Source organism: Chiloscyllium plagiosum, chromosome 6 (genome assembly GCF_004010195.1).
Source record: "Chiloscyllium plagiosum isolate BGI_BamShark_2017 chromosome 6, ASM401019v2, whole genome shotgun sequence".
In the NCBI taxonomy this organism is placed as follows: Eukaryota; Metazoa; Chordata; class Chondrichthyes; order Orectolobiformes; family Hemiscylliidae; genus Chiloscyllium; species Chiloscyllium plagiosum.
Window position 1 is genome coordinate 13,313,576 of NC_057715.1, and position 12,840 is coordinate 13,326,415.

The 12,840-nt window shown below is 40.1% G+C and overlaps 1 protein-coding gene across 5 annotated transcripts in view; it reads right to left on the reverse strand.

Moving 5' to 3' along the window:
* The window catches only part of LOC122550467 (rho guanine nucleotide exchange factor 7-like), a 137,271-nt gene that overhangs the window by 62,497 nt on the left and 61,934 nt on the right, over positions 1 to 12,840 (reverse strand). For all 5 annotated transcript variants that reach the window (XM_043691228.1, XM_043691225.1, XM_043691224.1 and 2 more), the window contains one exon: positions 9,666 to 9,754. In XM_043691228.1, the coding sequence (XP_043547163.1) occupies positions 9,666 to 9,754 (89 nt within the window). The remainder of the gene's footprint in view (positions 1 to 9,665; positions 9,755 to 12,840) is intronic.

A 12,840-nucleotide genomic window follows, 5' to 3' on the forward strand; every position in this document is an offset into this window, starting at 1 on the left:
TAGCTGGCAGGCACAGAGTCACAACACAATCGCTCCAAATGTCCTCAAATCAACCCATAGGATTTTTTAAAGAAAAGTCAGACTCCAGCCACTACAATTATTGGGTGGAAAATCAGGAGGTGAATGTTAGCCTCCCAGTGTTTGTACTCAGCACCTGCTCCCCTCGCACAGATCTCAACATTATAAAGTGTAACACTGCGATTAAATCACCAATCTCATGCTGCCGACAGTAAGCCATGCTCACAGAACCACAGGCTGGAAGAGACCATTCATCCCACTCTCTCAGTAAGTTAGATCATGACTGACCTGTATCTGAACACTATACACTGCGCTGGCTTTGTAACCCTTGGCGAGCTAAGATCCCAGTTTTTAAATTACCGAGTGACACCCAATGTCAGCAGCTATTATAGGGAGGGATCTGGAAATTTAGGGAACAAAAGCCTCAGATCTTTCTATGAGTTTTTCCTGACACCAACCAGCCTGGATTTATGTTTAAATTTCAGTCTCTGGATTCTCCCAGCTTAAAGATAAGATTTTCTCTTTTCTATTCTATAAAATGCTTTGGAACATCCTAAGTCTGTGAAAAATGCAATAACTTTTTTCACTCTTTTAAACATAAAAATTTCAATTTTAGATTTCCATTTAACCTTCGATATTCAAAAGAACATCAGGTAAAGTTACACAGCCTCAGGGGATGGGATACAATTTACAGAAAGGCATAGGATGAGATACAATGGTCTATTTTTGCTTTGGGATTGGGGGGTAGGGGGAACTGGTTGTATTGAGAGTCATGCCAGACCACCACTGAGAGTGGAGGACAGTGCCACTTCTGAGATCGCTGGACAGAAAGCCTGCTTGGGGAGTCTGGCACCATATTCAAAGTTTACAGATAAAGATGAAAACATAAAATTTTCACACTGCTCTCATCCTCTTATCATCCATGCTCCCATACACCCTGTCCTGCACACTTCTAGTGACCTAGATGAGCCCATGTGCAGGGAGTGTCACCAGGTGTACAAGCTTTAACTCTGGGTTTCAGAGCTCGAGCAGTGGCCAGAGTCACTGATGTGCATCTGTGAGGCAGCAAACCACAGGGGCAGCACATTCATGGAGGTGGTCACACCACAGGCAGGCAGACTGGGAATGTGTGACCGCCAGGCTGTCCAAGCAAATAGTGCAGGAACCCCAGAGGTTCCATGCATGAACTGGCTTTCCGTTCTGAATATCGATGAGAGCGATTGATTCTTATGCAAGCCTGTGCCACAATGGGTGGCCCAGGTGTGCACTAGGGGAGGAAGCAAAGTGGAAGGACAGCACTGAGAGAAGATTCTTCAGTTAGGGGAACAGATGAGTGGTTCTGCAGGTGTAAATATGTCTCTAGGATAGTTTGTTGCCTCCCTGGGGCGAGTCAAGGATGTTGTAGACCTCTGAGGAAGAAGAAACAATCAAAGGTCATGGTCCATATTGGTACTACTTACATGGATGGAAAGGGGCATGTGGTCCTATGAACAGAATTTAGGGAGCTAGGTAGAAATTAGCAAGTAGGACCTCTAAAGTAGTAACGATTACTCCCAGTGCCACATGCGAGTGAGTACAGAAATGGGAAAATAAGGTAGTTGAATGCATGGCTGGCAAGATTGTACAGGAGGGAGGGCTTTAAATTTCTGGGACATTGGGTCTGGTTTTTGGGAGACGGCAGCTGCACAATCCCGATGGATTGCATCTGAATAGAGTCAAGAATAAGTTCCTTGAGGGCCATTTTTGCTTGTACTGTTAAGGCGGGTTAAACTAATGCAACAAGTTTGTGGAAACCAGAAGAGAATACCAGAAATAAATAAGAAGTTGCATGAAACGCAGCAAGTGGCAGACAATACTAAAATGGTCAATAAGAAGTTAACGCTTGAACGAGGAGTGAAGGAGAAAGTAGTGAATTCTAAATCAGGGTCACACTGTGTGGAAGTGAATGCACAGAATATAATTAGTAAGGTTGGCGAGTTACAGATTGCTATATGAGACCATCATGCTGAGGTGATAGCAGATATCTGGCTAAAAGAATGATAAGTCTGAGTGTCTTTTGTTGTTCGCTATTAGGTGTTCTGAAAAGATCGAAAGAAAGAAGAGGTGAAGTTTTTGGTTATGGGCAGCATCCAATGAGAAAGGAGGCCTAGCAATGTGCAGCTTTTGAGACTGGGGGAGGCACAATGATTACTGTATCATAGGGTTTAGAATGATTGTGTAAATGGTCAATACAGTATATGAATAATCAACCAGCGCAGAATCAACTCTTTTTTTAATTCATTCATGGAAAGAGGGCATCTCTAGCTAGGCCAGCATTTATTGCCCATCTTTAATTGCCCAGAGGGCAGTTAAGATTCACCACATTCCTGTGGGTCTGGAGTCACATGTAGGCCAGACCAGGTGAGGATGACAGATTTCCTTCCCTCAAGGACATTAGTGAACCATAAAAGTTTTTTTCAACAATCAACAATGGCTTCATTGTCATCATTAGACCCTTAATTCTAGATGCTTTATCAAATTCAAATTCCATCATCTGCCATGATGGGATTCAAACCTGGGTCCCCAGATATTAGTTGAGTTTGTGGATTAATAGACGAGCAGTAATACCATTGTCATTGCCCCTTTAATGGGGCAAGAACAAAACAGAGGCTAATAGCTTAGAACCAAATCTTGGTAGGTAAAGAATTAGCTAACAATGGACATCAAATAGGAGATGATTCAGGTGTGGTCCAAGTACATTGAAGATAAAACAGTTGAGAACAAAGCTGAGTGCAGAAGATTCAAAAGGGAGGTGAGGAAACAAATACGACGTGTGAAGAGAGATTGCTGAAAAAGACTGGCAGCTATCATAAAAAGAGATCTCAAATTCTTCAACAAGCCCATTAATAGTAAAATGCATGGCAAAAGGAGGAGAAAAGCTGATTAGAGACCAAAAAGATGATTTTTAATTGGAGGCAAAAGCCATGGCTGAGGTGTTAAATGAATATTCTGTATCTCTCTTTATCCATGAGTCAGATCCTGCCCAATCCTGGTGACAGAGCAGGAAGGTCAGTCACTATCTTTAAGGTTGATAAGAAGGAAAGGTTAGGTAAGATATTGATACTTAAAGTTGATATGGGCATGATAAGATGTATCCAAGGATGGTAAAGGAAGTGAGAGTGAAAGTTACAGAGGCAGTGGCAAATCTCCTGGATTATTCCCTGAATTTGGAGCATGGTGCCGGAGGATTATAGAATTGCAAACATGATTCAGAAAGGTCGTAAAGATTGGCCCAGCAATTACAGAACAGCTAGTTTAACCTCACTGGTGGAGAAACTTCTAGAAATAATTATTTGGGATAAAAGTAACAGTCACATGGAATAATTCAATTTAGAAGAGGCAGCATGGATTTGTTAAGGGAAAATTGTACCTAGTTAATTTGCTGGAATTTTTTGAAGAGGTAACAAAGAGGATTGATGAATGGAAGTGTTGATGTGGTACACACGGACTTTCAAAAGATGCTTGATAGTGTCATACAACAGACTTGTGAGGAAAGGTATGGGTCATGGATTCTTTTCACAAAAACGTGATGGAGTTTAATTTCAGTACCAGCCATATAGACATTTAAAAAAGACTGAATTCTATGGCCGAACACTATCCACTGAGTGTAATGCTCCCATAATTTAGTCTGATGTAAATCCAATAAGTGATTTTTGTCTAGCTGTGGAAGCAGAACGTAACTAGGTCAATCACACACAGCATGCTGTCACTCTGAAAGCTATTCAGGAGCATGGGTTCAGGATGTTGGGGACTGCTGGTTGGTGCAGGGGCATGGGGAATCACAACTCTCATTTGCCTGATGAGACAGCTGGTCATTTTTCTTGTCCATCTGATTCCATTGTCTGTGTGTCCACAGACACTAGCAATACTAAAACGCTGCTGAATATCCACTTGGGCAGTAAAGTGAACAGGGTAATTCAAATAGACTATGAAAGCAATCGCTAGACAAAACAAAAGTTGTTAATGCAAGATGCACATTGCACTCAAACATTAGATATTGAACTCAGTGAATGATGTTCTCTCATGAATCCAGCATATTGGTGCTGTAAGTGGTGATATATAAACTTTTCCCTGTACTCATTTGAGTACATGTGCCAATAAAGTTAATTCAATTCAATTTAACTCATATTTTCAATTTTTTTATGGCTGGGACTGACATATGGAGCATGGGAAAGTCACATCCCGTGGTCAGTGATGTGAACACTGTACTGACATATAATTCAGTTCTCCCAAGGAGGGACAGAACAGAATATCTACTGGCCAGAAAATCTCCCTGTTCATTGACATCACCATTTAAATGTACAAGCGCCAACAGCAAACATTCCGATGTTGAACTGGAGGCAGGATCCTATGTGGAAAATCCTCCTTTCTCAGCAGTTGGGGAATCAGAATGCTAGAAGTTTATATCACTATAATGGCTGGGGTGAGAACAGCAATTAGGGCAGCTCCATCTCCTTCCACAGTCATAAACAGGAGAGATTGTAATTTCATAAACCTAAAAAATTATCCAAGCAAACCTGATTTGTTTAGTTTCTGAATAAAGTCACAATAGCAAAAGCAGAACACAGTTGCTTGAAAGTAATTACCTCCTCCGACCTTTATGACCTTTCAGATATGATCTTCCATTTGTGGAATCAAACTCAATCCTGATGTAAATCCCTCCACTAATTCTATACCTCCAGCTGCCTGGGCCTAAAGCTTAATAAATATCCTCAGTTCTTTCTCCTCCTTTAGGATTATCCTCAAATCTACCTCTTAAGCTCTTTTGGCCATCTGTCTATTATTCTCTCATATGGTTTAGTGTCAAATTTTGTTTCTTAACATTTTTCTTATGCATCTCTGGATATTTTGTCACATTACAGAGAACAGAAAAAAATGCAAGTTTTTGTTGCATCTATTTAATTTCATTGGTAAGGGAAGTTTTCTGAGTACATCTGGCTGAAGCCCATTTTAACTTTACAATATGTATTTAATGTACATAACCACTTCCATGAAAAGCATTTTAAAACCATAAACTCACACAGCGCATAAGAGGGCCTTTGGCCCATAGAGTCTGCACTAACAAAAACAACCAAATCTACACTCGTCCCACTTTCCAGCACTTGGCCCATAGCCTTGAATGTCATATCATTCAAGTGTTTTCTTTTAAAAGTTGTGAGATTTTCCACTTAACTACCCTCCCAGACAGTGCATTCTGGGTTCACACCACCCTTTGGGTGAAAACGGTTTTCCTGAAATTCCCTTTAAACCTCCTATCTCTCATCTTAAAATTGTGCTCCCTTATTAATAGTCCTTCAGCTAAGAGGAACAGCTGCTTTCCATTCACCCTCTCTGTGTCACTTATACACCTTCGTTTGGTCCCCTCTCAGCTCCAAAAGAAATAACCTGAGCTTATCCAATCACCCGTCAAAGCTAAACTGCTCCATTCCAGACAATATCCTGGGGAACATCTATTGCATATCCTCTAGTGCAAACACATCCTCCTTATAATGAGATGCCCAGAACTGTAAACAGAACTCCAGCTATGGACTAACCAAAGTTTTGTACGGTTCCAACATAACCTCCCTGCTTTTACAATCTATACCACAGCTGACAAAAGCAGATGTCCCATTTGCTGAACTATTTCGTTAACCTGTCCTGCTGTCTTCAGGAATCTGTGAACAAGCACTTCAAAATTTCGCTGAGCTTCCTAGTGTCCTGCCAATTGTTGAATACTCCCTTGTTTTGTTATTTCTTTCAAAGTGCTTCGCTTCACACTTATTAGAATTAAATACCATCGGCCTCTAATCTGCCCATTTGACCAATCAACCTATATTCTCCTGTAACCTAAAGACCTTCTTCCTCACTGTCAACCATCCAAGGTTATTTATCCTTCCCCCATTTCTCTACATTGTTTTAGTGTATATCTATGTGTTTAAACTGTGCTTCCTTCATAGTCATGGATGTGAACATTGCTGTTGAGGCCAACATTTATGGTCCATGTGAATTGCATCTGAGAAAATAATGGTGAGAATCATGTTGAACTGCTGCAGTCCCTTTGTTATAGGCTGCTGGGGAGCGGGTTCCAGGTCATTAACTCAGCCACATTCAGAGAATGGTGACACATTACCAACTTAGGATAATTTTTGGCTTGGAGAAGAATTTGCAAATGCTGCCCAGCCATTCGCTGCTCTTGACCTTCTGGATGGTAAAGATTGCCACTTTGAAAGGTGCTGCTGAAGGAGCCTTGGCAAGTCACTGCAGTTCATCTTGTGGATTGTACACCCTGATGCCACTGTGCATCAGTGGTGGACAGAGTGAATGCTGATAGCTGTAAATGGAGTGCTGAACAAGTTTACTGGTTTGTCATGGATAGTGTTGAATTTCTGGAGCACTATTGGAGCAACTCTCATCTAAGTTTGGGGAAAGGTAAGAGATGGTTAAAGAAGATGTTGCAACAGGGTGACCTGTATTGAGAATGGAATATCAAAGTTATTTATCATTTTAAAATGTTCAACGATAAGGAAATTATGCTGGGGTGGCATAAAGGATGAAATCAGTAAATTAATGAGAGATGATCTTAAATCAAAGGATCAAGATGTAGAATCAGGTGGGGTGAAGTCAAGAAACAGTAAGGGCTAGTAAACATGAGTTGTTGCTTATTATTGACCACCAAACAATTGTAGTAATGTTGGGCACGGTAAAAATCAGGAAATAAAGTTGCGTATCGTACAGTAGCAATGGATGACTTTCATTTGTATACAGACTGGGTAAACCTAATTTGGTCTAATGCTGTGGATGATACATTTCCAGAATTCTTGTAAGATGGGTTTTTGGAGCAATACATTTAAAAATCAACTCAGAATTGGGCCTTTAGATTTAGTGTAATGTAATGAGAAAGGGTTAATTAATAACCTTGTTGCAAAGGAGCATTTGTGAAATAGTAAACATAATATGACAAAATTTCACATTCAATTTGAATGTGGTATCACTCATTCTGGAACGGGAGTTTTAAATCAGATCAAAGGAAATGATGTAAGTATGGAAGGGTAAGTTGGCTATGGTGGATTGGGAAATATACTGAAGGATTTGATGGTGGACAGGCAAAGGCAAATATTTAAAGAAACATCACATAGTCTGCAACAAATGCATATTCCCCTAAGGCACACTTACCCAATGAAAAAGGTAAAGTGCATCTCTGGCCAAAGATATCAATATATACATTACATCAAAGGAGGTGGCTTAAAAGAATACCAAACAAAGCAGCAAGTCTGAAGGTTGGGAGCAATTTAGAATTCAGCAAAAGATAACCAAGAAACAAACAGAAAAGAGAATATAAATTTTGTGACAAAAATAAGAAAGGAGTGTAAAATCACCTTTTGGTATATGAAAACAAAAAGATTAGCTAAAACAAGGGACAGAATCAGGCAAATTTATAGTGGAGATGGGAAAATGGCAGAAAAACTAAATAAATTAATTTTATCTGTCTTCATGGAGGAAATGTGAAAAATCTCCCAGAAGCACTTGGCACACAAGGAATTTGTGAAACTGAAGACTAAAAGCATTTAGAATTAGTAGAAGTAGCATTTGAAAACTTACTGGTTTGCAGATTGATAAACCCCCTGGACAAGATGAGCAACATCTCAGAGTGTTGAAATAGGTGGCCATAGGGATAGTGATTGCATTTGTTTAATCTTTCAGAATTCTACAAAACTATTTAAGAAAGGAGGGAAAATGGAGAATTACAGAGGTATTAGTGCAACATCTGTAGCAGGAAGAATGTTAAAATTTATTATAAAGATGTGATAGTGGACATTTATAAAATCATGGTAGAATTGGACATTGTCAATATGGATTTATGAAAAGAAAGTCTTTTGTAATAAATCTATTTGGAGTTTCTGAAGATGTAATTTGTAGTATTGATAAAAAGGAACCAGCAGATGTGCTGTATTTTGATTTCCATACAACGTTTGATGAAGACCCACACAAGAGATTAGTGAACAGAATTGGAGAACATGGAATTGGGGGTAATGTACTACTACAGATTGCAAATAAGTTAAGAGAAAGCGGTGAGAAGGAATAAATGGGTCACTCTTAGGATGGCAGGCTGCTACTTGTGCAATACAGCAAGGATCAGTGCTAATTAGAAATATTTTTTAATCAATCAATCTGTTCAGACATTTTATGATCTCTCTCCAGGCAGGTGGGACCTGGACCTTCTGGCCCAGAGGTAGGGACATTACAATTATGATGCGAGGATGAGCACAAGGATCATAGCTGTTCACAATCTATACATATGATTTGGATGTGGACAAAATGTAATATTTCCAAATTTCACAATTACACAAAATTAGGTGAGAACGTGAGTTGTGAGGAAGAAGCAAGCAGATTTTAAGCAGACTTGCACTGGTTAAGTCAAGAGAGGAGGACATGACCTTCACTGTGAAGAGTTTGTGCAGAGAAATAAAGATGGCTTCTTGCAATTGTGACTGTATTCACTTTATTGACACTGTAACTATGGTATTGCATTCAGTTTTGGTCACCTTATGTGAAGAAGGATACATTTGTCAAAAAAGTGATGCAACAGAAGTTCATGCGACTAATCCCTGGATGGAAGAACTATCTTATGAGGAGAGAATGAAGAATATGAGCCTGTACATCCTAGAGTTTCAACACTGAGGGGGTGATCTCATTGAAATTTACAAAAGTCTTAAATGGCACAATGGAGTGGGTATCAACAGGATATTTCCCCAGGTTGGGTGAGTCTAAAACAAAGGGACACAGTGTCAAAATAAGATCTAGGCTATTTTAGACTGAGAGGAGAAGGCATTTCTCCATCCAGAGGGTGCTGAATCTTTGGGATTCCCAACTAAATGAAAATTTAATCAATGAGCATGCTCTAAACAGAAACTGATAAATACCTGGATACCACCAACAGCAATTGGAGATGCCGGTGTTGAACTGGGGTGTACAAAGTTAAAAATCTGGTTAACCTGGTTTTGTGTGATTTTTAACCAATATCAATGTATATGGAGAAAGCACATGAAGTTGATGTTGAGGTAGATGATTACCCATGATCTAACTTAATGGCAGCACAGACCTGGATGGGCAGAATGTTACTTTTCTGTTCCCATGTTCATCTGAGTATTCCCTCACACTTCTGACTTGTGGCTTGAGGCTGTGGACAGGTTTCAGGTAGTTAAGAGGCGAGTTAATCCCTGCAGAATTCCTCGCTACCAAATTGATATTGCAGGTTTTTTTTAAATGAAGAAGTTTATATTTTCCATAAACTGCATTCCTTAATAGACTTTGCCAACATTCATGAGTAAAATTCTTCCCCATCAATAATCATCACAGCTGCTCATGGTCTTTTTAAATCAATATCACAAAAAGAACATTGAATAACTTTTATCAATGATTTCATGATGAGAGAGCTTTGTTTTGATGACTCTACTAATGGGTAGTCATATTTTCCCAGAGAAACTGATATTCAGTGATGCAAAATACACAGGGGCTTCAAAAATGGCCCTTCACTCTGGGAGTTTTGTTAAAATGTCTTCAAATTAATAGATTTCAGCAGCAAGTCCTTCATCAAATCTCACTGAAGACAAACAGGATGTGTCACTCACCACGTTGTAGTAGCTTTTGCTAATTGGAGGAGTTTCAAATCCTTTTGGAGAACTTTTCAGAGTTGCTGACTTTGGTGAGACTGGCTTCTCTGTGGAATGAATCAGTTGTCAAAGTTTTTAACCAACAAACATCATAATGTTTAGCTCACAACACAAATTGTCATCTGAAACCCGTCCAATCCATGTCTCAATTAAACAGAAATGTCATTCATTTTCCTTAAAATTAAAACAAAAACACAGCAAGCTCCCACAGACAGAAGGGGAGGGTGCGGCAGAAGGACAAATGTGGGTTAGAATAGGAGAAGGATGGAGAGAACCTACAAGACCTCTCAAGGCAACTGTACCACTCACAACTCTAATGATGAAGATGCCCAAAGGGTCATGAGCGAGAAAGTGGAGCCCCACTCAAGTTCTTGTTTTTCCTATGTTACAAGCAACCAACTTTACTGCTCACCTCTACACTGTCTCTTTAAAAACACCAGTGACCAGACCTAAAGTCAGCAACTTAGCTGGTTCCAGAGGATATGATATCTCCTAAGACTTATCTCAACTGTGTGATTTGGTAACCTAACACATTACATGTGCCTGGTTTATTTTTGCATCTATTGACAAACTGAACAGCCACTCTTTGCTTTACACTTTTAGATCTGGATCAACCATTGAGTCATAGAGAAGTATAGTATGGAAACAGTTCCTTTAGTCCAACTCTTCTATGTTGACCAGATATCCTAAATAAATCTAAGACCCATTTGCCAGTATTTGGCCCGTACCCCTCTAAACCCTTCCTATTCATATACCAATCCAGATACCTTTTAAATGTTGTAATTGTACCAGCCTCCATCACTTCCTCTGGCAGCTCATTCCATACATGCACCACCCTCTGAGATACTTGAAATCAAACAGCAGAGACAGTCGGTTGTGAAGATTCATTGCTGGGTCAGACTGCAGTGCAGGTTTATTTTTCAATTTGATACACTTCCCATGTGGTCACTGCCTTTGACTCTCTTCCTCCTTTTTAAAGTGTCATTGTTTTGATTTTTTTTTCTCCAAAGTTCCAAAACAATGCAACAGCTTATAAAATAGTAATTACTGCTTCTGGAATTCAAGGAAATCAGCTCCAACACTGAAAACACCTTTAAAAAAGAGCAGCTCTTACAGCCACAATATTTTCCCATCCTCCATCTTGAATCACCCAGAATCCTTCACAAGTTTCACAATAGTGGATGTGGAGGTGCAGCTGAATCTGACTGACAGTATTTTCTGGTGAAAATCCTGTGGTAAGATCATCATTCAAGCCACCAGACTCAGAAGCCTGTGAAATAGTAACCTGAAATTTAAGGTCAGACCTGTTCACAGGTCATCAGTGACAACACCTTTGTCCAGGCCAGACTGTACTGCTTTCTGAATGTATGAGGATTACTCTATGCAGCAGCTTCCCATTGATATTCATGACAGTGTCTATTTAAATCCTTTTTTGTAACACAGACACTACTGGCAATAAGTGATGGCTTGGCCCATTTCTAACTGCCCTGCTGAAGATGGTACTGATGTTCACCTGGTTCAGGTACCCCAGCAACAGTGCTGCTAAGAAGCAGGTTCTCAGATTTAGACTTCGTAATTGAAAATGTCCAACATAGTAAACTGCAATTGTAATCTTAGTTTCAGTGCATTGAATTATGAGTTGCAAAGAACAGGGATTGCAAGGCTGCTGCACTGCCAGAGGTGCCATCTTTGACACTTGGAAAGATTAGGTGACTGGGCAAGAAGCTTGGTATGTGCAGTGTAACAGGTGGAAATGAGAGGCTCTGCACTTTGGACCTGATAATGAGAACTCAGTCATTGAGTCATAGAAATGTACAGCACAGAAACAGACCTTTCGGTCCAACTCATCGATGCCGACCAGAAAGCCCAACCTAATCTAGTTCCTCTTGCCAGCACCTGGCCCATATCCCTCCAAACGCTTCCTATTCATATACCCATCCTGATGTCTTTTAAATATTGTAATTGTACCAGCCTCCCCCACTTCCTCTGGCACTTCATTCCTCCATCTTGAGAATGGATTTACAATCTATGGATGAGCAATCACTTAAAGCACAAAATACAATTTAAAATGCCTTTGAATGATCACAATGGGGCTAGAATACAAAAGAGTGCAAGTCATATTAAGTTACCCAAACTTTAGGAAGGGAGGAACCCTATCTGGAGTAACGGCATTCAGTTGTGGGAAACACATCTCAAGAAGGCCTTGCACGTGATATAGCAGTTTCTCCATAATGATACTGAGGATAAAGGTGTTGAATTATGACACCAGAGGTATTCTGAAAGCATCTGATGTGGCGCAACACAAAAAGTTATTGCACAAGGTAGGAGCTCATAGTATTGGCAGTGATGTATCAGCATAGGTTGAGTACAAGTTAACATGAAGAAAGAGAGTTAGGGGAGTAACAATCATGTGGTATTATAGCTAGACTATTAAGCCAGAATCCCAATTAATGTCTGGGGATCTGGGTTCGAATTCTTCCACAGTAGATGGGAAAATTTGAATTTAAAAAAAGAATTGTCTGGAATTAAAAATCTACGGATAATCATGAAACCATTGTTGATAGTTGAAAAAACCCAGAATAAGTGAGGACTGCAGATGCTGGAGGTCAGAGTCAAGTGTGTGTTGCTGGAAAAGCACAGCAGGTCAGGCAGCATCCGAGGAGGAGAAGAGTCGACGTTTCGGGCATCAGCCCTTCATCAGGAATTTTAAAAAACCCACCTGGTACACTAATGTCCTTCACTGAAGGAAATCTACTAACCTCAGCCACGTGGCTCCAGTCTCTCATCTGGCCTCTGAAATGGCCTAGCAAGCCACATAGCTACAGCATTATTATGAAGCTATAAAACAGGAATACATGTGTGCCAATCATCATAAGCAGCAAATGATAGACAGTGCTAAGTGATCCCACAACTAACAGATCAGATCTAAGCATTTGAATGAAGATAGTCAATTTAACAACTCACTGGAGGATGGGGTGTACAAACATCCCCATCCCCAATGATGAAAAAGCCCAGCACATCAGTGAAAAAGATAAGGCTGAAGCATTTGCAACAATCTTCAGCCAGAAGTGCTGAGTGGATGATCCATCACAGATTCCTCCAGTGCTCCCCAGCATCACAGATAACAATCTTC